The sequence below is a fragment of the Eumetopias jubatus genome, unplaced genomic scaffold (assembly GCF_037043125.1).
Source record: "Eumetopias jubatus isolate StellerSeaLion01/CBP00866 unplaced genomic scaffold, mEumJub1_p1.0 scaffold_13, whole genome shotgun sequence".
Lineage (NCBI taxonomy): Eukaryota > Metazoa > Chordata > Mammalia > Carnivora > Otariidae > Eumetopias > Eumetopias jubatus.
In genome coordinates, this window is record NW_028274819.1 from 59,615,372 (window position 1) to 59,643,027 (window position 27,656).

The window sequence follows — 27,656 nt, forward strand, 5'->3', positions numbered from 1 at the left end:
GTTCCCAGTGGCTCTATTTTCACGGCAGTGTTGGGCTGTCCTGCCTCTTGGAGCCTGTCCCCAAGGCCACTGAGGACAGCAGCTGGGGGAGGGCATGGCCTGGGGGAGCGGTGGGGACACAGCTGACGTCAGGGGTGCCTTGATGTTCGCGAGGCTAAACACCGGGGTCTTTGTGGCCTCTGGCAATGCCTCTCCAGACAGCTGTCACCTAGATGGCTTATGAGGGCCTCTGGGGCCATGGACCTGAGTCTTGCAGGTCATCCTGAGAACAGAAGCATCCAGCAGTGCAAACTCAGAGGACTGGCTCAGGCAGTCCTTACTCTCCAAACAAAGGCCACCCAACACCTTAAACACAAAATATTCTTTTATTTGTCAACGAAGGCTACACGGGATCACTTCTGGTTTTGTTTTTATGCGTTTTTTTTTTTCTAGAAGGTATCTACATCTGCATTTATTTACAGCCTTGTCGGTATTTACACAGTCAAGAATACAGTGTTAGAAACACAAAAGTGTTGAGAAAAAAACTTCTCAAAATTAGTTCCAGACTTCAGGAAAACTATTTCCACATGGTAAGGCCAGAGTCTCCAGTGTTGGTCGTCCAAAGGCAGCTTGGGAGAGTCCTTTTGCCAAAGCTGCGGGTTCAGAAGTGTTCAAGAACAGGCAGGTTTAGGAAAGCGGGACTCTGGTGTCGGGTGAATCGGGGGCTGCCGGGCACCACCACACATCTGTGACTCAGCTTCTGCTGGGACAGCTGAGCCTGCCTGAGGCTTGGTTCTCCATTGGCAATTTGCCCTCAGAATCAATCACATGTTCTTGGGGACCAAGAAGTCACCCAGTGTCATTCCAGAGGGGGTGAGAAACCCAACATGAGCCCCACCCAGGCCTCCTCCCTACTCTGGTCTTCCACATTCATGATGAAACCGAAGAGCTCGCCGCTGTCTGGGGCGGTCAAGTACACAGGGCTGGTTTTGGAGAATGTAAAGGTTAGAAAGGATAAAGTTTCTATCACCTGAGCAATGAGTCTTTAAAATGAGTTTGCTGTTTTTTTGAAGGTTAAATGAAAGGGCCTTGAACGACAGAGTTCTTTTAATCCCCACCCTTCCAATAAAATGTAGACAAATGTATAAACCTAGCTGGGAATTATGAGCCTTAAACAGAAGGCTTTGAGTCCTAACAAGGATCCCAATAGAAAGAAGAGACTGGGTTCTTCCTGGGACCTCTCTGGAGGCGGGCCCCAGCTCAGGACCAGAAGCCAGAGCCTGGGCTTAGTGGTTGCTATGAGGAATGGAGAAGAGATCTGACTTTGAGCACCAGGAGATCAAACCCCAAAGCCCGGGATCCTGCAGAGTCCTGGCGAGCTCCTTGCTCCTGGGCTCCAAGCTCAGCATCCCGGCCCTCACCACGTGGCCACCACAACCACGAGGCTGCAGATGTGAAGCTGTGTTCTAAGATTTCACCTCGAGAGCCCTGTCTTTGCATAATGGAAACTGCCACCTATAAAGGTGGTACTTAAAGGTCACAGCTGAAAAGGTCCTTTATACTGTTTTTTTTTTTTTTTTTTTTTTTAAGCGAATGTGCTTCCTTGTTATGTGTCTATAAAAACACTGCCCAGGGTTAATCCCCTTCCTTGCCTCACCGTCCCCTTCTGCTTCTGCCCCACCCCATCCTGATTATTTAAACCATTCTCAACTTCTGGTCACTTTCCTAGGGATTGTTTCAAATTCTCCACCACTAGGTAGACCCCAGGCACTGGGCTGTTGCTTGGGTTAATTCTCAGCCAACAGTTCTGAGACAAGCATCAGCGGCTTACAAAGCTGTAAATTACCAGGGAGCTTCTTCCCCTCCTCATAGCTCTGCCCTCCAATGCTGTCTGTCTGGAGGGCGGGTAAAAAAAAAAAAAAAGGCAATCTCATCCTATAAAAAACCAGGTCGGCGCATCATTAAAGTCCTGTTTAAAATGATGGCAGAGGGGCTGAGGGTCAGGGCCCGATGGGAGCTGTGGAAGACAGGGAAGAAGGCAGGAATTCTTCCAAAATAAACCCTTTTCTAGGGCACAGAAGCTGACCTCCTGCAGGATCACGACCCTGGGCCAGTGAGGGAAGGCTGGTTGCTCCAAGAAATGGACATGTTTGGGTTGTTTAGTGCCAAAAGGGCAGGTGCCGTCAAGGATGGGGTTTGATGCTTGGAGGCCACTCAGTGGGCACAGGGATCTCTCTGGCTTATGCCTTCAGGCTCACTCTTGCTGTGAGATTGCGCCTGCTGGTCTCAGCAGCAGGACAGACTGAGAAGGGAGGCACTTCGTCACCTGCTGGCCTGAACAGAAGCCGACTCAGGAAGGCCAAGGCCAGAAGCGCTGTCTCCAGGAGCAGTAGTACCCATGTGAAATAATGCTGCCTAGCCCATACCTGACATCTTTTCTCTAAAGCTTGGGAATGCCTCAACTTCTCCCCGCAGAAACGCTGGGTCTCCTCGGTGGTGTGTAGCCCAGGACAGGTAAAGCGTTATTCGCTGAAACAAAAGGGACACACAGGAATTCTCTGTGTTTTTGATCTTTAGAAGTCCATACTATCACTTTGGTGGGGGGTTGGTGGTGGAGGCTCAGAGGCCTGGGAAGGTGTAGGGAGATGATTCATTCCCTTGGCTCTCGTGTTACCTCTGACCTCCAAGTAGATGTCCCCAGCAGGTCTTGACTAGTGTCAGGCAGCCAAGATAGAACTGATCAGCTAGGCTACTGGGCAGGAGAGCTTCACCCAAGGGCTCCTTATATCAAGAGTATGCTTTGAGAGGCAGAAGTCTATTTTGGATCAAAAAAAAAACATGTGTTCTTCAGGCCAAACTGCTGTCCCTCCCATCCAAGAACGATTATGCCTGATGGGAGCCCACCACCAGCTCCCAGGAACTACGCAGTGGGCCCGAGGAGCACCACATCTGACTCAGCAGCGCTCTGGACCCAGTGGACCAACAGGCCAAGGTGCACTGTCGCAGCCATGTGACTTCTTTTGGAAACAGGAAGAGCACTTAGCGAAACATATCCTCTAATCCCGGTGGAATGACGTAAGGCGAAACCTCCTCTCCCGAGAAGCTGTGGATGCCTCCCTCTGCCAGGCGGAAACCAGGCTACACGCTGCTCCAATTCTCATGCAGTAAAGACCTTCTTGGTTTCATTAACTCGTGTAATATTCTGAAGACTCTGTGAGTAAGGCTATAAAGGTGCCATGAGCTTATCAGTCCAACAAGGTCCCCACGGGGGGGTAGCTCAGACTCAGAATTCATTTTCCACACTTAATGTAAATGTAACCCATAAAAGTCCCATTTTCTAAGAAGCCCAGCTCAAAAGGAAGCATTTGGCTTCCCCTCCTGGTCTCCCAGAACCTCCTATGAGTGGTAATGATGATCGTAATTAGGCGGATGAACCAGGAGCGAGGAGCTCCTAACTCTTGCTGCTACTTTCCCCTCCCCTCAATGCTTCCCTGGCCGGTTGGCTGCAGCCTTTCCCCGGGCAGGCCCTCCAGGGGCGGGTTGTGCCCATTCCCCAGTGGGCGAATGCCTCTTCCCAATGACCTCAGGCCTGGGTCTCCACAGGGACAACTGTAGCCTGACCTGCCCGCTCTGCAGGCATCGGCCTCAGGAACTGGGCCCAGCCCGGGGGCAGCAGGGGGGCAGGGGCTGGATGACGCGGCCAGGTCACGCCCGATTAGCTCTGTCCTCCTTTCTCCTCAGTCTCTCTTTAAAACCCTGGACAGACTCCTCTAGAGGGGAAGCTGTTTTAGAAGAATTTCACAGAAGGAATTCCGGAACACCTAAGCTGCTGCACCCCCACTATGTTACTGGCCCGTGAGTGGGAGGCAGAGAAGCCTTCAGGAGCTGGTTAGAAGATGCTTGGCTTATGCCTTCCTCTCTTTGGCTGACTGTTTCTTAAGTCTCTTTCCAGAATCAAAGGCCACCAAGCACCTCTCTCCACATTCCTGTTTCTCAGTGGTGGAGCTGAGCAGTGGAGGGAAGATACCCCAAGCCATGGGGAGAAAGTTTCACCCAGGAAGGCAGGCTGGTATCTTTGCTACGACTGCCATCCTTTTGCCGAGGGTGGCCTGCCCCTCCCTGGACCTTGTGCCCACGTGGTGGGCTTGCCGGGCAGTGCTGGTTCTCACATCTGACTTTGGGAGAGAGGAAGAGATGAATAATAAGGAACATCATGGGAAGACCGACCAACCACAGACATCCTGGGTGCCTCTACCTCTTGGGAAGGATGAGGCTCTTAGCCCCAGGATGTTATGTCACCAGACTGGGGGGAAGGGACCTGGGGAATGCTTTCTCCATCCCAGCATGGGGCTGGCACCAACAACTACACAGGATTTGCAAAAGGGGTTGTGGGTTCCATTTAGCATCAAAATATAAAGCTTGGACAGGAGCTGGGGACAGCTTGAAAAAGGTGCTGAATGATATCACAAAATTCCCCAGAGCAAGATGAAGACGTCCATGGTCCTCCAGAGGCACAGAACACGGTGAGTAAAAAAGCCACCACTTGTCTGTGGGAGCTGAGCCAAAAATCCTCAGGTCCTGCAGACCCTCCTTCCAGGCTCCCCTCGGAAGTTTGGTACTAGCCCGTGACTGCACCCCGCACTCCTGCCCGACCCCCACGGAAGAAAGGGTTGCACATGAGACAAATTAGCACAGACACTGTGTCTCACATCACACCGGGTACCTAGAGACAGACAAGGACACACCTCAGAAGATGTGTCTCAGAGAGGAGAAATGTACCCCAACAACAGGGAAAAATCCTCAAGGAAAAAGGGAACAAGAGACAATAAGGTTTTCATTGTGATCACACTACAGAAAAAAAAATACCCTCTGTTCTTTGCAAAAAATGTGTGAAGGCCAAATTTGTGTTTTTCTTTTCTTAAAAAAAAGGATGTTGCATGAGTTACAATGCAACCAGTATTTTTGTTTGTTTTCTGCACTTGTTAAAAAAAGGATTTTTCTTTTTTTTTCTTTTCTTTTCTTTTCTTTTTTCTTTTTTCTTTTCTTTCTTTCTTTCTTTCTTTCTTTCTTTTTTTTTTTTAAAGTACAACCCAGTCAGGTGTGTGGCCACAAAAGAGTAGCTGTCTTTGGCAAGAAGTGCAGGCCGGAGTCCTCTCTGTCACCTCCGGCCCATCTCGCTCTGTCTCATGAAGTGGATGTTGTTAGCGCTGTCTGACAGTTCTGGGTACTGCTCCACGGAGATGACGAAGAAGCCATCATAGCCTTGAACCCGCCCTGTGTTCAGTGCCTGCTGCTTCTCCCCCTCCGTCCAGGCCCGCAGGCCTTCCTCCCCTTCCCGAAGTCGCTGTTGCTCACGGGCCCACGCCTGGTGCACGGCTCTCTGCCGGGCCAGCTCCAGCACCCGTGCCTTCTCCTCGTCCAACGTCGTCCCGTAGCGAGTGCTCAAGCACAGCGCCCCGTACTGGAGCTGGATGTCTGTGTAGCGTCTAGTCCTGCCATTGAGCATCGTGTTGATCTGGGACACGGTGACATTGACCCCATTCTCCAGGGTTCGCCGCCCCCCACTGAGGCCCAGGATGGCCAGGTCGCCTTCTGAAGGCCCTGGCTTCACGAAGTAGTGGGTGTCCACCCCGTCAATGGTGAAGTGCAGGTTCTCTAGGTAGTGGGCATTGTTCAAGATGGCAGCGACCCTCCGCCCATCCTCGTTGGCCACACTGATGATGTCTGTGGTCACTCGGCCATCCTTCAAGGCAAACTTGACCCCCTTGCCGAAAACCGAGCCACTGGATGCAAACTTCTTTGTCTCGGGGGCCTGTTGGCAGCTGGTGATCGTGGAGCCGTAGAGCTGGTCAAAACGTTCCAGGGTGACGAAGGCCTTGAGCTGCTTCTGCACTTCACACTGTACCCCAAGGATAGACTGATGGGGGAGGAGAGAGAGAGAGGGATGGAGAAAGAGAGGATGAGACAAAGGGGAAAACCTCTCCCTAACAGCCTGAAGGGTCAGCTTACATTACTAAGTCAAGTCTATACATATTTATTAACCAGTAGCATCGAGCTCTACCGCTGACCACTACAACATTCCACCACCCTTCATCCATCCATTCCCCCATCGTTCCATTAAGAAACTGTTCAGGGAACATCTCTGTGCCAGGTCCTTTTCTGGGCACTGGAGAGACAACAATGAATCAGACAACATCCCTGCCCTTGAGGAACCCATCATTTAGTGGGGGAGAGACAGATGTGACACACAGAACTATAATCAAATGTGCTAACTAGTGGTCTAAGAGAAGTGGTAGTAATACCTATAGCTACCATGTCCTGGTCTTTGAGCTAAAGAAGTCACATTCAGTACCTCATTTGGTCTCCACAATAACTTTATATAGTAGGTATTGTCATATCACTGATTTTACATCTAAGAAAACTAAGTCTCTAAGAAGTTGTGATGGGCCCACAGTCGTACTGCTACTAAATATTCAAGCCAACATTTGAACTCAGGTCTGTCTGACTCTAGAGGTTCAGTTTCAAGGGCTCTAGATTAGGGAGCAGCAAACAAAGCTCAGAATATCTCAGCCTGAAGGTGGAGGAATGAGCTTCAAGGACAGACTCATGCCTGAGTTGGAACTTGGAGGATAAGGGGCTGATGCAAGATGGAGCAATGGCCAGAAATGCGTTCTTGGCAAGGAGGCTTAGGAAGACGAAAAGTGGTGATTTATATAAACTCTCTTGCCCTGCTTTATTGTTCTCTGTCGTGTTATGAATGATTTTCAAGGAGGGCTCTGCCTCCACAGTGCTTCCTGGGGGCTCCTCAGATGCCCCTGCTCTTGGCTGCTTTGGGGGACAGATTGGGCCCTGTCTCCGTGTCATACCACCTACCAGTCCCTCCCATGGCTCAGGGAGCCTGGCAAAGCCAGGTTTGGGTGGGCTCCGGGGCCTTATCGGCAACTCAGGGAAACGGCTTTAGAAACAGGCCCATTGGATTCTCACTGAAATTAAGTCCTCTTTATAATTAATAGAACCTTGTCTGTGAACAATTATTTCCTAGAGTTTCACGAAAGCTGGAGTGCTCAACAACAAAGATCTCCGATGCTTGCCAAGGGCAGAAATCAATAATTCATTGACAGGCAAGGTTGGCAAACAGGCCGTCTGAGACCAGGGCTCTGTGCGGGGGGGGGGAAGGGAAGCTGGGGTTGGGGGGAGGGTTGAGGGGAGGAGCTGAGCTGCTGGAAGCAGCTCTAGGCACAGCCAGGCCGTCCTGGGAGGGTGGTGGGGATTGGAGCCGGGCAGAGGGGCAGGGCTATGGCAGCAGAGAACAACAGAAAGGGGACGGGCTCTGTGGTCAGACACACTAGGGGTTCTCATCGTCTTTCCTGCTGAGTGACCTCGAGCAAGTCTCTCTCTGAGCTCTGGTCTCCTCATAGATGCTCACAGGGTTGTTTACTTCTTTCAACCATTTGTTCATTCAACGAAAGTTTTGGTGCTGGGCAGTACACTGGGTATCAGATAAGACCCAGTGTTTGCCTTCTTGGGGCTCAGAGTCTAGTGGAGATACAGGAAGAAAACAGGAACTCAAGCCAAGTGCGGTGAATGCTCTGAAAGAGGAGAATATAGGGTGCCTCCAGAGCCAAGAGGCGCAGAGTCCCGTTCTTCAGAGTCTAGAGGAAGGAGGCAGCTGAGGACTAATGGAATCAGGTTGGATGCGTTAAGTTTCTGGCTGCCAGTGGTATGCCATCTAACAACTTGGCTTTCCCCCTCCACTGGGATCCCCTGGGAGGCCTGCTCTCTGTCTGATCCACTCCTGCATTCACTGGGTGCAGCATGGGGCCTGGAAGAGCCAGCTCCTACTACGTATATTATGCAGAGGGGGAGGTGGGGGGGGAGGGGAGGAAGAAATGAGCAAAACGATGCCTCAAGTGAGGGGTGGGCAAAAACTGTTTTCAAGGACCTTTACAGCTATAGAATTCCGGGAGTCTTTCAAACTGGGTCATAAAAGGAACAGAAGAGAAAGTAACATTTGTTTGAATGCCTACAGACAGATCCAGGTTTGAATCCCAGCTCTAACCCTTCCCTTGCTGTGTGGCACTGGAAAGCCTCGGGCATTAAATCTGTACAATGTGAATAGTAATACCAGGGGATATTTGTGAGTTAACTGGTGTAGAATACCTCAGGCAAGTTCAGGTGCACTGAGGTGCTCAGAAAATACCACGTTTGTATTTAGAACACATGTTCCCTCCTTGCACTTTTGCTCTGGGTAGTGACAAAGGCTCATTGTTTTTGTAGATTTCCAAACTCGGCGTAACATAGAAAACTTAATAGGGCTTGTGAGGGTCTGTGTGCTGTTACAGCTGGGTCCACAGGGGCTTGCCAGTGGGAGGGTTCCTACGTATTTGCTGAACGGTTTCGGGCAGGCTCTGTGGACGTACCACGTTGGTTTCTGTTACGGGCCCATGCTTTCCTGGAAAGCTTTGCTGGACCCACTCCCGTCATGTCTGAGTGGCCTAAGGGTGGCAGCTGTGTGTGTCAATTACCTTGCTGTTGTCCCATTCCTGAGTTTTCATCTGTGTGTGGATGAGCTCGTAGGATGGTTCCATGGCATCCATGTCTGGCTTGGGGTAGCCGGGAATCACGTTGTGCAGCTGGAATCCAAAGGTGAGGAGCCAACTGTTCACATCTGGGTGGGCGAGAAGCAGACATGTCCTCATGGAGTAAGTGGCTCTCAGAGGTGACATATCCCAATACATGAGCCCAGAGTTAGGCTGCGGGGGGGGGGGGGTGAGGGGAGGGGTGCTGCAGCTGGGACAATCAGCTGCTACAGGCACTTTGGAAAACTGTTTCATGGTTATAAAAGCCGCGTGCACTCTCGGGAGCTGGTGTCCCCTTCCTGGGTATGTATCCAAGAGTGTATCCGGTAGCGTGTATGTTTCCAGATCCCCTGTTCTGTCACTCCATCTCCTGGGGCCTTGGCCTCACACCCGGGGGGGCAGCTGTGGACCCTCCGTGTCCTCTCCCGGAATCCGTAGGACATTGTGGAGGACAGCCACACCCAAAGGGAAGATATAAATGAATGTTTTCAAAGAGAAAATTCACTTAAGAAATAAGCCCTCCCTCCTCTCGCAAGTGACAAGATGGCCTGTACCAAAGCTCAAAGGGTTTCCCCCATGCTGATCATACCTTTCATTTCTTCTGGGAAGTGACTCGAAGGAAGTCACTTAACCTCCCTGGGCCTTCATTTTCCAATCTTTAATACTGGGCTTGAGGATCTAGCCCCACAGGCACTGGTTTCATTGATGTCATAACATTCCTGGGGGGTTACTAATTATAAAATATTACGCAGAGGGACAGGGAGGATTTTGCCATGAGCCTTTGGCTCATTGAGGAACAGAATCAGGGAAGCCGAGGCGTAAGGAAGAGAAGGAGGCTGGATGCCGTGCCACCCGCTACCGGGCCCGCTGCTGCTGAATGTGCTCAGGAGCGTGTTACACTGACCCTCACCTTGCACACTCAGGACCCCGAAGGGGAGATGAGACGTGGGCATGCAAAACTTTGACACAAGAAAGAAAGATGACAGGAGGGCAGAAGTCTTTCAGTTGGACAGGCTGACAAATCTTCCCGGAGAAGGTGGCCTTTCAGGCAGACATTGAAAGCTGTGTACCTTTTGTCAGGCTTCAGCAGAGATGAACGGGGTGCTTCAGGCAAAGACCCTCATACAAGGCAAGGGCGGGAGAGGGGAGGTGAGTGCAGGGAGTGTTCAGGTAACTGGAGAGCAGCTCAGCAAGGCAGAGAGAGAACCAGAAAGAAAAACTGGCGGGCGCAGGTCAGAAACCCATGCTGTCTTCCCACTCGAGAACCTCACGTTTGCCTTTGTTTTTTGTTTGTTTGTGTTTTTTGGACGTCCCAGAGCCCCTCTGTGGGGTGTGAAATCTAGAGGTACTGGCGTGGAGGGAAGGTAGGAAGGGCAGCTTAGAAACCCAGGTTCTACTTCTAGAAAGATCGTGGAAGGGAAAGAGCATGGTGAGGCAAGACAGAACCCAGGTCCAAATTCAGGCTCCCCAGCTTGCAGACTGTGAACTGGGACGGTCGCCTCAACCTCTCTGAGGTTCTGATTCCGGATCTACAAACTGGTGGTAGAAATGGTTTTCACCAAGCCATGGAGAAGAGCGCTGATAGTGTTAGCACTTTGGGCAGCCATCATACAGAGGGAACTGTTCTAAGTCTGTTACAGGAAGGACTGGGTATCCTATACTATATTCTGAAGTGTCCAGCTCGGTTCCTGGCTCATAGAAGGTTTTCTGGGTCCCTTCGCACCCGGGCCTCTGCGTCCCTGGACCCCCCATTTCCTCATTTATGACATGAGGCCCTTGGACTAGCTTTCCTCCAGAGTCCCTTTCCTCACTGAGTTTTTGAGAATCTCCGACTCTATGAATCGTGGCAGATGGTTTTTTAGGAAATTAAAACAAACAGAACAGGGGGGGGAAAACGTCCCCTACGAAGCCATTTTTGCCTGAGGCCGAGAACTTGCATCTGAATTTGTAGTTGGAAAGGAAAACTTCTAGCAGGAATATTACAAATTCCCAGGAAACCAGGGGGCTGAAAAGAGGGCTGGGCCTTAATTTTAAGTGATGGGAGGTAGGGACATTTCTCATGATGCCTTTAGGAAAAATGCTGAAAACTGATTTATTCATTGGTTTTTCTATGGCGCTTTTCTGAAGAGTTGGGAATTTTACTCTTCGTTTTTATGACACCAGAGCTAGACATTTCCCTCAAGTTAAAAAGCTCCTCTTTACCCGTCCACCCCAGACTTCGGGCGTGGCCACCCGGGGCAGCGATGAATAACAATCCCTTCTACGTTTGCACACTACAAAGTGAATTCCATGCCTGAATGAGGATTTTGGAGTCGGAGCCAGAGTTCCAGCCCCAGGCTCGCCACTTCTCAGCGGGCCGGTTACATTACAGCTCTGACCTTCACTTTCCTCCTCTGAGAATGGGGTCAGTGATCCCCCTCTTACAGGCTTCCCGGGAGGGTTACTGTGTTAGTGTGTGTGATGTATCTGAAGTGGATGTCTTGTGGTTGCCCTTCCAGCATCCCATTCTGCCTTCCCGCTCTTTCCTTTTGGGGTATCTGTGCAGCTGTAGGGATGCTGACTCCACCTGCGGCAAGTGAGCATGTGACCTAGGCTAAGCCAGTCAGCGCGTTTTCTCCCTCCAGCCACAGTGCATGGTTCAGGGGCTGTCATGTGACCTAAGCCTATCCCATTGGAGGGTATCTCAGGACCTTTGAAGAAAGTTTTGGAAAAAAGATGCTCTTTTTATTGGTGTTACTGCTGGGTGTGAGTGAGGCTGCACATAGCTCACGTGGAAGCTAATAGGTTTGGGGGTGTCTTGGTTTTTAGTAGCAAAATGTTTTCCTGCACCATTTTTTCCCCCAGCTAAACTAACCTGCCAAAATACCTCACAAGACACTCACTGGAGGATGAGGCAGGGGGCATGCTTGATGCAGACAGATGTCATGGAAATGAGCCCTAAATCTGTTAAGTTTTCTAGGGCTGCCAGCAAGTTGAGCACAGTGAGACTGTGGTTGGGATATTCCTGTTTCCCACAGGACCCAAGTGTGTTTTCACCACCGCACCTGCCCACCACTGTGTTCCCTCTTCTGCCCCATTCTGGGACTCCTGCTCTCAACATGACCACTGGGAATCTTCCAATCAGTGTCTGCAGAAAAAGGGTCCAAACTGGGCCACCAAGTTCGGGGGGCCAGGAAGCCACTTCCCTAAGGGGCAGTTATGTGAGCAGTCCCTGTTGCCCTCTCTAGACTTCTGTATGTGCGGTCGTCTCCTTGGACTGCCTTTCACCCTACCGGCTGATGAATGTCCACTGCGAAGGGGGCCCCACGCATCCGTTGCTCCCTGGGCAGAGACAGCTGTGCCTCCAGTGTTTCAGTAGCCGTCAGGGCAAACCTTCATCCTGGGCGCCTCACACTGGACAGCAACTGTCTCCCTCCCCACCGCTGTGTGCACTCCTGGAGGGCAGCGACCATATTTCTATGCCCAGTGCCTAAAACAGTGGCTGCACAGAGAAGGCATTTGTTGAATGAAAATGAAACTGCCTTGAAATAGGGTGCAGGCATAGCTGGTATCACAGGAAAAACAGAAGGAGATTACCAGGTTTGCAAGTCGGGAGGCGCCCAACTGGTACCAACAACAAAGTCTCTTTTATAAAGAGTGCTGGCTTTATCCAGACCTGAATCCCCGTAGCTGCTTTGACTCCTGAGGTCTTTCGTGGCTGGCCTGTGAGTGGCGGCTTGCTGGCTGGACTGTGGCTGCTGGAGACTTTTCTGGCATGTGTGACCAATGGGGACACTGATATTTCAGGTGGTTTCACAGTCGTGGAAAACAAAGCCCACTTTTTAAATCCGGGAAGAGGAAAGGTAATCAACACGAGCCAGGCACTGTGCTAGGCAGGTTATTAAATGTATCTCATTTCACCCTCGCAACCATCTTTCTCTTTTTATCTCCTCTTCCTCCCCTCTTTGGATTGAATATTTTTTTAGCCTTCACTTTTATTTCCACTATTGACTGATTACGTATGTCTCTGTTTTATTCTTTACTGGTTTCTCGCGGATTTACACTGTGCATATTTAACTCACCAGTGTCAGTGTCGGTTTCTAACTTTAATTTACAGATCAGGAAACTGGAATTCAGGGAAGTTAAGTAAATTGTGTGACTGTCCATTACATCGTCCCAAATAAGAAAACTGATTTTGTTTTTCTTTAGCTATACCTGCATCCACCTTATCGGGGACTCAGAGCCAGCCTGATCTCTGGGCCAGAAACTCCCAAACTGTATTCTCAGGGGTGTATCCAGTGAAATATTAGGGTTTCATGGTGAAAAAAGGGGTTTTATGCTCAAATATTTGAGAAACAGTGGGAAAAGGGGCTTCATGGTCAAATGAGAAATCGTGGGTAAAGGTACCAATCAGTTCTCTTTACTATGGACTTCTCAGAGCCTTTCATAAGCTGCAATGTATTACTAAATTTTAAGAATGGTGGTTGCCCTGTTAAATTAATTTGATGTCAGTACCAGTTTTTCCAGGCTGTTTCTCTAAACCAATGTTTCTTAAAAAATGCTTTGGAAAATGCTTTTGTAAGAGAAAGCCAATGTTTCTTGTTACCCCATACCAGCTTTTTCAAGGACGACTATTGTGTCAGATGACCAGAGCTGTAGTGGGTCCTGTCCTCTGAACGAGCCCCAATCCTCACCTGTCATGAAGCACTTGATGTCCTGAGAGTTGCTGATGGGGTTGTTGTTTTTAAACATGTAGAGATTAAAAGGCATGATGTTGCTGCTACTAAGGTGCTTCCACAGCTCGTGGTCTGGGCTGGTCCAGCGACCAGCCAGCACGTCATAATCCCGCCGGCCCATGTGGATGAGCTTGGTGAGTGGATCGTAGAGGCCACCGTGGTAGCCGATGATGATCTGGAAGTTGGGGTTGGTGTCCATGTAGATCTCCCCATAGGCCGTGTACAGAATCTGCTTGATCATCAAGCCTGTTCCACTGAAGACAGCAAGAGGGGTCCCGATGTTGTCACAAGCTATGTAAAACTCGTCACCACTGCTCAGCTCCATAGCAAAGAGGTGCCCCTGCAGATCGTAGTAGAGGGATGTGATCTCGGAGCTGGAGTGGTTGTAAAGGTGGGTGACCTTGGTGGGGTTGGTCAGGTCTGCATAGAAGAACTGCAGGTGGTGGCTGGGGCTGCTCTTGCTGGACACCCGCCGCCCCAGGCCATCGTAGCGGTACCTGACGCTCCAGCCACCGGCCCGGTTGTACGCCTTGATGAGCAGGCCAGCAGAGTTGTACTCGAAGACATCCCCGCCCCGCTGCCTCAGGAAGCCATCCTCGTCCATCTTGTACTGCACGTCACCCAGCCTAGTGATGCGGTCTCGGAGGTCGTACCTTAGTGGGGTAAGCCGCGCACTGTTCCCGGGGCTCAGTAAGTGCAGGTTCCCATTGAGATCATAGCTGTATCGCCAGAGTGGCTTGTCGTTGATGGAGACCGTCTGGAGCTGGCCGTCAGCGTCATACTCATAGGAGTAGCGGGTGGTATTGGCATAGGGTCCCACCTTCAACTCTTTCTTCACTACTCGCCCCATGTTGTCATACTGGACAGTCATCCAGTACATGAGGGAGCGGAAAATCTCATATTGCACTTCCTTCATCCGGCCATACGCGTCAAAGTGTTTGGTGTGGGTCATGACCGCCGTAGTGATGATCTGGTTAATGTCATAGTAGATGACCCCAAACTTCCCGAACTGCTCTGTCTTGCCTGACACGTCATCATAGCGATAGAGATCGATGGGCAGCGGGGTCTCATTGATCACAGCCTGCATGCTGGTCACCCGGAAGCTGTTGTCATAGTTATAGTCAAAACGAGCATTGACCATGCCTTCTTCGGTGAAGCGGAAGATCTGGCGGTCGATCAGGGGCCCAATCTGGCGGTAGCGGATGGTGCAGGTGAAGCCCTCGTTCTGTAGGTTGATGGTCTTCAGCATGCCTGCTGTCTCGTCATAGGTGAAGCTCACCTTGGTGGTGTCATACAGCATCTCAGCCAGCTTTGACAGTTTGCCATACTTGTAGATGACCCTGCGGCCGGTGCCCAGGTAGAAGGTGTGGAGGAGGTGCCCGTCCTCGCTGAAGTCCTGGATGACTGAGGCGTTGCCCTCGGGTGGCTGGTAGATGTTCCTGTAGTAGCCCACGGACCGGATGGTCTCTAGGGTCTGCCGGGCCACGTTGGGCATCGTCACAGAGGAGAGGCGGTCGTTCTTGTCGAACTCAAAGATATACTGCCTCTGGCTGTGGAGGAGCAGCACCATGGACTGGAGGGAGAGGACAACAAAGACGTGAGAGGAGGGTGGTGGGGAGGAAGGGTAAGTCTGTGTGCCTAAGACTAAGAGGAGAGGAATAAACGGCCACGGAAACCGGTGGTTCTCCTAAGTTATGTCCAAACCACAGCTTTCTAACCAGTGTGCCCCAGGATACTGCAGTGGGGACACAAGTGTGCTAAGCTAAGGACTTCCTGGGGCGCCTGCATGGCTCAGTCATCTGGGCGTCCGACTCTGGGTTTCGGCTCAGGTCGTGATCTCGGGGCCATGGGACCCAGCCCCACGTCGGGCTCTGCGCTCAGTGCGGAGTCTGCTTCAGATTCCTTCTCCCGCCTCCTCTGCCCCTCCCTGCTCACGTGTTCTCTCTCTCTCTCTCTCATAAATAAATAAACAAAATCTTAAAAAAAAAAAAAAGGATTTCTCTCAGCCCTTGGCCCTGGCACTCGGGCCATCTGTCTTCCTGCAGTGGGCAGCCTTGTCTGTTCGCCCCTTCGTGTGGTGAAAAAGTGATGACTTCAGTGGGTGCTGGTGTGTGAGAAAGGTAGGGAACACTGACGAGGAGTACGGCAGCAGCCTCTCTCCTGGCTTCCTTGCTTCAGCTTCCTTCTCAAATCAGTCTCCCTACTCAGGCAAGAACGATTTTGCTGAAACACAGCCTGACGGTATCTCCTGCCTGCTAAAGAACTTCTGTGCACTCCACGTGGCCCATAGGGTAAGGACCGCATCTGAGAAAGGCATTTAAGGCTTTGCATGATTGTTTATGTAGGAAAACAGGTCACAGGCCCACGCTGGGGTGGGGCGGGCTGTGATTGGGAATGGGGGGAACCTGATTCCTAATAGAGTGGGCTTATTGTGTGGCCCCGGGAAGGTTCCTTCCCCCTCTGGGTTGAGCTTTTAGGTATGTTGGACGACCCCCAAGGTCTCTCTTAGCACCACCACAGAACACGGCTCTTGAAGATGCTCACCCAGCACAGGGTGGGGAAGACTGAGCACAGACCAAGCACAGCATGGGCTCTGGGCAGGTGACCGTGAGCAGGAAACAAAGTAAAGATGTGGGTTCCAGAATGGGGGCCTGAGGTGCAGGTCTTTTTCGGGAATAAGTCAGGAGGTAACAGACCTAGAGGCTTCTCAGCAGCAAAGCTCCCATTTTCTCCTGTTTGGGACCAACTTTCGCTTTCAGGGCTTTTCTGAGTCCTAGCCCCTGGGATGCAATAAATCCTGACCTTAAGCAGAAGGGATTTACTAAAGTTATGCTCACCATTCAAAGCTCAGGATTAATTACTTCCTGCTTAAGGACTGATCGCTAGGCTTCTGCCCTGTTCTCTGTGACCGGATCACATGGTGTGCCCCAGATCTGGGGGAAGACCCCTGCCTGGGTCTGCACCCTGAGTCCCGCTCTGTGAGACCAGTTAGCGTTGGGCCTCTTCCTGGCTCTAGACTATCACGTGGGGCTTGCCCATTCTCCTGCCCCCAAACTCCCACCTGTCACATCATCACTACAATGCACCCAGATGCCTGTTGGGCTCCCCGGTCCCCTGTTGCAGATTTTTCCGAACGCTTCCTTTTGGAGACCATGTAGGTCTAATCCATCCCACTGAAGTCAGCACGCTGGGCCTGGCCATGGGTCAAGCCACAACGACTGGCGTTCTGGATGGTAAAGCCAGTGTTGGGGAGACGGACACCTGCCTTCTCTAAGTATGTGTAGCTCCACGTCTTCCCGTCAGCAAAGATCCTGGATGTGATACGACCTGCTTGGTCGTATTCCATCCTCTCCGACATGATGCCTCTCTGGACGCCAGCAATATGGCCCCCGGGGGAGTACGTCACGTTGACGCCGTTCAGCCTGCTGCTGGGTGACCAGAGGCTGGGCCGCCCTGCCTGGTCATACAGGATCCGGAGAGTGAACTTGCGGTGGTCGTCATAGATCTTCTCAGTGCGGGTCACACGGTCAAAGTCCAGGGACAGGAGGTTCCGGTTGTGAACCTGGAGAAGGGGCAGGAGGAAAGAGTGAGTTAATCTGGGCATGGGAAACTTCGGTGTGAGAAGGTCCTGAGTAGAGGAGGCAGCACAGGTCATGGGTGTGAACAGACAGGGTTTGGGTCCTGGCTCTGTCACCTGTCAGTTCTGTGATGCTTCCTCATCTGTCAAATGGGAATAATAATGCCAATTACATAGGACTATTGTGAGAATGAAGACAGTGCAGGTGCTGAGCCAACAGTGGCTAGTTCTGAAGACAATCCATATCGTTTCCTAATGGGATTCTTCTAATGAGGACAAAAAGGTAGATCCTTCTTGACTCTCTCCTAAAAGGGGAGAGGCCAGGTGGGTGCAGCAAATTCATGCATGACCCAATTTCTCATGTGCTAGGCAATGTGCTAGTGTTTGGCACTGAGGAGACCAAAGCTCATGGACATGAAGGAACCTCCTCCAGATCTCCTGGCTCGTGAGCAACTGCGTCCGGATGTGACTCTCACTACGGCAACATGCTGACAAATGCTCAGGGGTCCTCTGAGTGTGTCTGTCCCTTTTAGGGGCCTTGGACCTTCCATCCCCTCTGGCGTCTCTCTTGCCCTCTGCCACCATAGTTAAGGCTTCCTGGTTACCTTGGTCAGCTCCCAAGGTGTCGTCTTCTTCCTGGAGGCCCTGGGAGGCCATGTGCGTTTTGAGTCTAGGACAGTTTCTACGTGCCTGGGGACAGACATAGTCCTAGCTCTGGGACATTCTGCTCCTGCCTCCAGGATCCGGATCCCCTTTGTAGGATGTCTACCTGTGCTGCTAGGTCAGCACACGATTCAACTTCCTTTCAGAGTCAGGAATACAGGGCTCCCACAAAGGTAGCAGTAAGTCAGGGGTTTTCATAGTTTCATAAAGAAATAGACTTCAGAGGCCTATTTCCGTACTGGGATCCACCCCGTAGGCGCTGGTTGCCCCTGAAATACTGCCAGGCACTCTGAAGCTAAAATGCTGGTCCCCTCTAGCTGGGTACACTTTGTGACTCTTCCATTAGTCACTGGTTGAGTCTGACAAGTAAGGAAAGCAGACAACGTAGGTCTCGTGACGCAAAAGCGCACATGTGGGCCACGGTAACGGGAGGCCCTGGAGGGCTCTGTGCGGTGAAAAGGGCTCAGGTCTAGAAAGTAAGGCCAGGATCCCAGCCTCAATGCTGTGACCCACCGCTTTTCCTTGGGCAAGCGCCGTTGCCTCTCTGAGTCTCAGTTTCTTCCTCCAGACCGAGCTATTGTGAGGATTGAAGAAGCCTAAGTCAACTGCCTAGTGGAGTTCTGGGTGACTAGAAGGTCCTGAATTAATGATTGCAATTATTTCCATTAAGGCAGCAAATGATCACGGTCATTCTCAGGGAAAGTAGAGACGTGTGCTTCCCCCTTCTCTCCAAACAAATTCTTAAACCTTGAAAATAAGGATTTATAATGATGCTGAGACAACTTCAGCTGTGAATGGCCTGGTTGTAATAAGGTTGCCTTCCCAGGGGTAATCAAACACAATTGCAGAGCAAAAACAGTGTGGCAGACAATTCCCATGAAAAATTGGAGGCGCTGGAGACTGAAGCTGTGTTCTTTGCCGGGAGGGCAAAGGAAGATGCAGGGTCCACACCCCCACCAATGCTGGGGGCCATTTCAAAGCCTCTTTTGCAAGGTCCCCTGCGACTCCCCCCCAAAGGGGTGCCACCCAGCCAGCTGCCCCCCTTGTCCCCTGAAGGACCCCTAGTGAAGGGGAGCTAAACCTCTGTGGCAAAATTAATAAAATTGAATTAAGCAGCTCACTGGGGAACCGCCTAATGCTTCCTGTGCTCGGCAGTGGCGGCAATGAGATTATTTTACATTTTTCTTTATTAAAAAAGTTCCCAGTTGTATAAAAAATGAGCTCCATTATGGGGAGGCGCACCCGGCTAACATTCTAATTCCACATGCCGCCACTGTGGGTGGCCATTTATTTTGGGAGGACGTGGAGACGTGGTCACCCGACTGGAGCACCATTAATCTCAGGCTGGGAGAGGGACCAATTAAAGCCTGGGAAACTTTTGGTCCGGCTCACGCCACAGACGGGAATTCCTAACAGCACTAATCGCCTCCGTTTATTGAGCACCTGGGGGTCTACCAGCACCGGGCTAGGTACTTGGAATATATTATCTTGTTTCCACAGAGGAGGGGGAGACTCAGAGGAGTTGCTGGGGCTACACAACCAGGCCCAGGCAGGAATCAGACCAAGGTCAAACTTCCCGTTTAGCACATTGCCTCAGACGTGCCTGAGGGGCTCCTGGAGAATTCAGACGGGGGTTCCGTGAGGCTGCAGAGGGTGGCAGGCCACCGAGAGCACAGACAGCGAGGTCTGCCCCAAGGAACTAGTGCAAGGCTCTTTCCCACATTCGATTTTTGCCGTTAGTTCTTGGCCGTGCAGGAAACACAGGAAGCCCGGCTTTCTGGGTTCCCGCTGTGTGATGCTGGCTATGTCGAGACACGAGCCGTGCTGAATGAGGGTGCTTCTGTGGTTTTTAGGAGTCAGGAACATCTTGCTCACTTCTGTGGTTCCCTTCAGCCCAGCAAGTGTCTGCAGAGCACCAGGCATCTGTAAGGGGCTGTGCTGAAAGCCAGGGCCAGTTTCTTTGCTGTCACGCTGCCCCTCACCTTCCATTCTGAAGCTGGAGGGAAAAGAAGCTAGGCAATGGGGCCTGGCCTGGGTCAGAGGTAACACTCCCCAGAAGCATGGGGCATGAGGCAGAGAACAGGCTGGTTCAGGGCATTCACATACTGAAAAGCGCTCTGAACTGCCACGCCCCACATGCCAACCCACTGGCGGTGACGGCCGGGGTGGGGGGCGGGGCGTTGTTGTGCTCATTTAGTAGGGGATAACTGCCTGGAAAGAGCGCAGGATGGGGCTTAGGTTCCAAACAGCTCCATATGAATAACAGTAATGACCAAAACGGTGGTGAGAATGGCAGGAACAACAACGGTGGTAGGTATGACTGACCACTCACTGTGTGCTAGACTCCATACAAGGCACTTTATATACTATTTCTAATTCTCGTAGCAACTTGTGAAACTGATTTTATCCTTCCCATTCCTTTGGACAATGAGACTGAGGCTTTGGATGAATGAAAGGACATTACGGATTTGCTCAGATTCAGTCAGAGTATAATAGAAGCTGGAAACCCAACTCAGGCCCAACACTAAAGCCAATACTCTTTCCCCAAGTAACAGCTAAAAAGATATTCGAGACTTATTATGGGTGTGTGTGTTGGGGGGGGTGCCTACTTGACCTTCCCCCTTTTGCAAAGGGCCCAGGAAAACGTTCACCCCCAGGGCCAGTTTCAAGAATGGAACCTGGTTCTGTGGATTGGTCCCCATTTTCTCATTCTCCCCACCGCCCCACCCCCCCACCCCAGCGACCTCCAGAGCTCCAGAGGCTGAGGCCCGACCCGCCCACCTGACCCGCCCGGGGCTTGCTTACCCGCAGCCGGCGCCCGAACACAGTGACCTGGCCCCGAGCCTGCTCCTTGCGCTGCCGCCACTCCACCAGGTTCAGGCCGTTGTCAATGGGCAGTGTGACGTTCCTCTTGCCCACGGTGGGGTTGACGGTGCCCGCCAGCAGGTGGGGCTCGGTCTGCAGCGCCACCTCCATGCCATTGGCCAGCAGCAGCCGCAGGGAGCCGTCAGCCCCGATGTAGTAACTATTCCGGACCTGGTCTGAAGGAAAGAAGAGGGACCAGCTCTGCTCAGAAGGGCTGGGCATGGGCTTGGGGGTGGGGGGCGGTTCGCATCAGGGGTAGCAGTGTTTTTAAATGGGTTTATTTTTCTGACTATGGAAACGGAACACTATCATTGAAGAAAACTAGGAAAATAGAGGGAGATCGTCCATGATCTCATACCCAAAGAAAGCTATTGTAAATATTTTGTATATTCCTAGATTTTAGGATATTTCTGAATACACTGATAGCTCAAAGTAATTGCTTATGGTTTTTCACTGATGATGGTATTATACTGTTGAATATTTTTCATGTTTTTCTTAAAGACTGCATAGTATTCCATTATATGGAAATCCATAATTTACCTGACCAACTTTCAAGTAGATATTGTTTCCAGTTTTTCATAATTACAAAGTTAGCACTGCAAATAAACATATTGTAAACATTATGCTAAGTGGAAGAAGTCAGACACAAAACACCACATTATGTATCAATGAGTCCATTTATATGAAATGTCCAGAATAGGCCAATTCATAGAGACAGAAAGTAGGTTAGTGAGGAAAAGGCAGAATGGGGAGTGACCACTAAATGGGTATGAGCTTTGTTTCTGGGAGTGATAAAAATTTTCCAGAATTAGATAGCATTAATAACTGCACAACTTTGCAAATATACTAAAACCCCCTGAATTGTATACTTTAAAAGTGTGAATTATATATTTTTAATTTTTTTAAAAGGGTGTATTTTATAGTATGTGAATTACATCTCTTAAAAAATATACTTTTTGGATAAATCATTGTCTTCATTTTGGGTTAAGTTACTAGAACAAAGGGTTGAACATTTTTAAGGTTCTTAATATACACCAGGGTAACAATATTCTTTATAACAAGGTGAGAAATAACTCCAATACTTAAGTCACTGACAAAATGTCAAACACATGTATGTTTGAAGTCACTGTCATATATTTATACATATATGTGCATAGATATACCAATGATTTAAAAATAAATCTGATTTTGAAATTTTAAACCTGATTGAAACATTTAAATTAGGATCTTTAGCTAAAAGAAGCTTCTGGAGAAGAGGACATTTCAGCTGTAAAATGCACACAGTTCTTTTCTAAAAGTGGAGACATCTCTGAGTTTGTGCTGCAGTCTTCTGCCTCTTGCCCTTCCTCAGCTGGTGCTTCCTCTCTTCAATAAACGCCAGCTCAAGTCCTCCCTTCAAGGCTCTGCTTAATTGTCATCTCTTCCCAGAAGCTTCCCCAGTTCCTTGGTCGGAATGAATGCCTTCTCTTCCCTTAGCCTCTTTATGGGCCTCACTAGTGGTCCTGCAGCTGAGGGGTGCAGGGCTTGCCACTCTGGTATGAAGGCACTCTCAAATACCTAAGTGCCTGCTGCGACAGGGCAACTGCCCAGAGAAGGAGACCATGGCCTTCAGAGCCGGGCTATCGGGGTTCAAGTCCCAGCTCTGCCACTCTCTTGGGCAAATTCCTTAACCTCGCATGCCTCTGGTTCTTCATCTGCACCTTGGGGATAATAACTGGACCCTTACCTTGTAGGATTAAGTGGGAGAGTGAATATGAAGAGCTGAGAGTAGTCCTTGGTATGTAATGAGTAGTACGTAAATGTTAGCTAGTACTAGTTTTATGTGCTTGGCACTGTACTAGTCGCAGTCACGTACATCTCTTGTCCTCTCTCCTCTACCTCCATCACCCCGTGGCACAGATCTGTCATAGTGAACTCTTCTAGTACTGAGCATGCATCTTCAATAGCTTCCCATGGCCTTTAGACCAGTGGTTAAGAGAATGGGTTCTGGAACCTCTTTGTCTGGGTCTAAACACCCTATCAGGCGTGTGTCTTTGGACAAGCCACCTAACCTCTCAGTGACTTACTGTCTTCATTTGGAAAATGGAGATGTTAATAATACCTCATAGCGTTGTGGCAAGCTGAAACAGGACTATGAATGTAAGACACTAAAAATCTACTTTATACTTAATTAGTGTTCCAAAATGTTAGCTATCACTGTTATTATTGTATGTGCTCAGTAAACATTTGCTGGATTGAACTAGATCTATTACAGGCTATGTTAAACAACAACAACAAAAAAAGGTATAGTTTTGTAGAAAACCCTCGCTGAGCCTTCCGGACGAGAACTTCCTCTGCCACTCCCCCCCCCCCCCCACTTCCTTCCCCCGCTCATTCTCTCTCACACACACAGAATCCCAAGATCTGCCTTAAACTTGCTATGCATTATTCACTGGCAATCTGTATTTTACCTCCTTTGAATGGAGAAAAAGCCTGTGTCAATTTATCTTTTAAAGTTGCTTCTTGCTGAATGCACATATGTCCATTAATGGTGACTTTGGATGGAATGGTTTCTTGTAGAGGCCCATCTCAAACGATCCCCATTTAATGTGAGCTGTGACTCCCCAAGCCTGCCCCTCATTAGCAGCTGCTTCTTATTTCTTCCCATAGTTCAGATGTAAGATGAAGCTGAAAGAGCTTTTTATGAAGACTCTACTGAGGCGGCTGCCAAATGGAGCATCTAAGCCCGGTCTGAAAGGAAAGGGATCTTGGCAGGGGCACCACAGAGGAAACAGGTACTGCACTTCCTGGATTCCGAGAGGCATTTTTCCTTTTCCCACTTTAGTGTTTCTGAAATTGGAATGTGTCTTAAGTCCTTGTATGAATTTTGAGCCGTGTGTCTCCCCTCCTTTCCAAGCTGAAAAGTTGCTATCAAATTGATGGTACATTTTAAAGGTGAGGAAATGTGGTACCTTTGAATTTAAAAAAAGTTGCCTAAATATAAGAAAGGCTGCACTAACTTTTGAGAAAAATGCTGCAAGCCAGCTCAGAGGTGTGGAATGGATAAGACAGTTCTTAACCCCAGGGAAGGACAAGGTGTCTGAGCCAGCAGGGCAGGTGTCTGTCCTTGGCCAGGCAGAACCTGGCTGGCTCGGAATTGGTACCTCCTTTTGGCAGTAACGCAGTCAGAGCATTAAATCCCTGGGGTGTGTCCCAACCTATGCTATAGGTGCTGGTGGGAAAGGAGCTGCAAGATATCATTTCTCTTTCTCTGAGAACGTCTATTGTTCTTTGAGCTTCTTTATAGACACAGGATTATGTTTGGGAGTAAAATCGGTTGTGAAAATACATAGTTATTTTCTTATGGTAAACCGAAGTGTCAGTTATGAAATACTAGTTCATTAATCCAACAAGTACTGAGTAATACTATGAGTCTGGCCCGTGGTGGTCACCCTACGTACAGTGTGTCAGGAGATCGTCTGAGCAACGGGTATGAGGCAGGTATCCTAATTCAGCCCCGTTTCCCAGACCCAGAGACTAAGGCTCAGAGAAGAATGATTCCACCCAATTCACACAGGTAGGAACCAGCACAGTAGGCATAGGGAGCCCGGTCTGTCTAGTCCAGAGCTTCTGCTCCTTGCTTTGTCTCATACCATTCGACATGGCTTCAACTTGCTTTCGCTTCCTCAAGGAGAAAATTGAGGGCCCCCACCCCCATGATGTGGTGGCAGAGTCAGGAATAGAATTTGGGCCCCTGACTCCTAGCCCAAGGCTCTTTTTACTACTCCTGTCAAAGCTTTTGGGAGTACCAAAAGCCATCCAGAGGGTGGGGGGGGGGGCGGGGAGAAATCAAACAAGGCTTTCCCTAGTGATACCTTTTTTCTTTTTCATGCTTACTAGTGCCAACAAAGCTACAAGCTCCACTCTGGGTCACCACGTCCCTTGAGGACAATTGAGGCAGATGGTTAGTTCGCAGCAAGGTTTTATCACTGTGATTTACCGAAAGCTAAAAGGTCAACTCATACCAGGGATTATTTGATGGGTGCAGAGAAGAAGGGTCTCTTCTCTATGGACTCCTAGAGAAGGTACAAACTGTTCTCACCTGAGCTTCAGCAGAGACTTCTCCATGCCTAGATCCCTTTCATGATTAGGTATAATTATTATTGTCCTTTGTCCTCACCCACAGCAGGGTGAGAGTAGGAACCCTTAGAATGGCGGAATAGTGAGGTCACCTGGATTAGCAGCTAGCGCACTCTCTACCCTTTGTTCTGATGATAATGGGATGAGACAATGGACTTTTACTCTGAAGCTTCTGGGAGAGAATATACGGGACTCGGGCTGGTGTATTCTGCACATTAGATGGCAATGCACAGAGAAAACAGTTGTGATGCTTTCCTGTTCTTGGGCGGCTCTAGTAGCAACTGATTTCTTACATCAACCTCTTGCAAAGGGGCCCCTTCACCCCTCTGCCTCGAAGTCCCCAAGCCCCCCACCTGGCTTACCTTGCAACAGTGTATAGAAGGCACCCGAAGCAGACAGGTTGGTGGTTATGGTGACATCATCCTTGCTGGAGGTCTCTACTTGGACATGCACTGAGCTGTCTGTATCACTTCGGAAACTGCTCACCTGGCCAGTAGGGAAGGTCACATTTGTCAGGCGGCCAAAGCTGTCATACCTGAAAACCAAGGGGTGGCTCTGAGTAACAGAAATACAATGGTGCTATTGCTGGAACTTGGTAAGTTCTACCCTGTGCCACAGTTGGGCGTGTTCTGCTTTTCTTTCTGATTAGATACGTTGTCATTGCTCCTCCATCTCCTTGCACACGGTTTTTTGGGAAGTGACTCCACCTGCTGATGTCTGACTAGAGGTAAGGCAAATGACTTACCTCTCTGAGTCTTCCTTTGCTAATTCCATAAGTGGGGATGATGACCCCTGCCCTGCCTACCTCTCAGGATTACGGTGGGGAACATGTCCGAGTGGCCTGTAGCTGCAAACTAGTAGCCACCCATGCAGGGGTAAGATGATGGAGGCCATCGGAGACCGCTGACCCAGGGTCTCAGAGCTGGGGAACTCCCAGAGGTGAGGGCACTAAAATTGATGCTTGAATACCCTCTCAAGACCCTGACGACCCATTATACAGGTTGTTCCTGAACAACACAAGAGATGGGGCTTCCTACAAAGCTATAGACCCTGGGGAAAGGGGGCTTTGAATCCAAACCAGGTTCCTGCTGCCACATAAGGAGGCTAAACGGATGGGCTCTTGCAACCCCTTCCCACCTCGATTTCACAGCCAGCACCAAGCAGTTACATATCTGCAGTCATCACAACTCACAGCTCTGCTCTGGTGTGGGCTTTCTGAAGCATGACAACTGAATCTTAATTCTCTTTTCCATTCCTGAGAATAATAAAAGAAATGCCTACCATTACTAAGCACCCACGGTGCTACAGCACAGCGCTTCTCATACCTTCTTTCCCTTACTCCTTGCAACTTGTCTAAAAGGTATAAATGATCTCCTTTTTGGAGGAGGCTCAGAGAAGCGAAGTCACCTGCTCAAGGTCCCACAACTGGTAAGTGTGGTAGAGTCAGAATTCAAACCCAGATCGATCAGCTTCCAGGCTCCCACTTGTTTCCCTGCCCTCGCCCAGCATTTCCGTGCTGTCCGTTTGCAAGTGTCCGCTGCGTGGACTCTGCACGGCGGAGTGGTCAAGAGGTGGCAGGCGATAGGCTGTTAACACTTCAGTTATAATTTGTAATTGCGGGAGGCTGGAGTGTAAAAAGGTAGGTTTAATAGCCTTTTCGCCCTTGTGTGTGAATGGGAAAAGAGGTCTTCATCCAGATGTCAGTATTTCTGACTTCTGCTCATGCTCAAGCGGGCACTTGGCTTCCGTTGTAGGTCTCCCCCATGGCCTCCGGGTCTCCCTACTGGACATTTCCCCCTGCTTTGCTCTTAGTACAGCCGCTTCTGGGCCCCGAGGGATTTCGTGATGGCGAAATGAAAGGCCCGAGTGCTTAGCGCTGTCCTGGCTCTTCCTGTGGTCCTTCAGCTGTGCCTGGCTTCCCGCTGGCACCCCTGGCGCTGCGGCTCCTACAGCTTCGGTTGAGACTTGGGAGGTAAGACCAGGCAGGCCTTGGCTGCCAAGGTCAGATGTGGGTGCTGCACGGATTCTGCCTTCTGCCAACTCTTTCTGTCCCTGTGCCTGGGACTGACCGAGGCACTCTTTACCCTGGCACAGTCAGCCACAGATGGGGTGCTGAATAAAGGTCTTTTGAATGACTCACCCCAGTCCTTGACCGAAGACCAACTCTGGGATCAGTTGAATCTGTTGCTGAGGTCTGAGGAAGGGGGATGGAAGCCCTTTCCAGCATGACAAACAGCACAGGGATCTCTACCATATACCTTGGGCTTGGGCTTGGCGGGGCAAGGGTGTGGGCTGTTATCAATCCTTCCGACTCTCCTATAGGCACCTTAGGGGCTTTGGAAACCTGCTTCTTGTGATGATTTCTTATCTTTCTTCCTTAGCACTGAGTCAGGTTCTTGTAAGATATCGTCAGTCTGGCGTCAGGGAGGGTGACGATGTGGCTTAAAACCTGGGCCGGAGGGTCACAGGTGCAGGGTGCCCCTCAGAGCTGGGTGAGGAGGTGATTCTGAGAGACTGCTGCTAGGAAGGAAGGTGAGTCTTGGGATAAAGATCTGGAAGGTTTGCCCTAAAGCCTGTCTGTTCTGGAGATGCTCTCAGAGCTCTGCTTCCTTTAACTCTAGGGGAGATGGTAGTCTTTTCAACTCCTTATGGTGGCTGGAAATTTGAATAGGAAGGGATTTCACAAAAATGTTTAGAGTGGTTATCTCTGGGAGGTAGAATTACAGATGATATTTTATATTCCCAAGATTTTTAAATAATGAACATGGATTATTTTCATAATCAGAAAAGTGACCACCCAAATAATGCCACATACAGAGAGCTCATGAACAAGGCCATCTTGGGGAACAGGCCCTTCTAAATTACTGGCATTTATGGAGCGCCCGGGTGGCTCAGCTGGTTAAATGTCCAACTCTTGATTTCGGCTCAGGTCGTGATCTCAGGGACGTGAGATGGAGCCCCGCATCAGGCTCTGGGCCCAGTGTAGAGCCTGCTTAAGATTCTCTCTCTCCCCTCTCTCCCTCTCCCTCTTCCTCCCCCTTGGCTCACATGTGCTCACTCTCTCTCTCTCCCAAAGAAAAAAAAAATAAATTACTGGCATTTATGGAAGAGTCTCACTTATAGGACATCTGCCAACATCAATCTCCAAGCCTTTTCAGT

At 50.1% G+C, this 27,656-nt stretch overlaps 1 protein-coding gene across 3 annotated transcripts in view; it reads right to left on the minus strand.

The window, feature by feature from the left end:
- Positions 1-5,137: 5,137 nt before the first annotated feature.
- Positions 5,138-27,656, minus strand: part of TENM4 (teneurin transmembrane protein 4) — a 368,675-nt gene continuing 346,156 nt past the window's right edge. For all 3 annotated transcript variants that reach the window (XM_088018017.1, XM_028116004.2, XM_088018018.1), the window contains 6 exons: positions 24,860-25,032; positions 20,319-20,554; positions 16,539-16,835; positions 13,232-14,846; positions 8,505-8,647; positions 5,138-5,896 (listed from right to left, as the gene is read on the minus strand). In XM_088018017.1, the coding sequence (XP_087874143.1) occupies positions 5,138-5,896; positions 8,505-8,647; positions 13,232-14,846; positions 16,539-16,835; positions 20,319-20,554; positions 24,860-25,032 (3,223 nt within the window). The remainder of the gene's footprint in view (positions 5,897-8,504; positions 8,648-13,231; positions 14,847-16,538; positions 16,836-20,318; positions 20,555-24,859; positions 25,033-27,656) is intronic.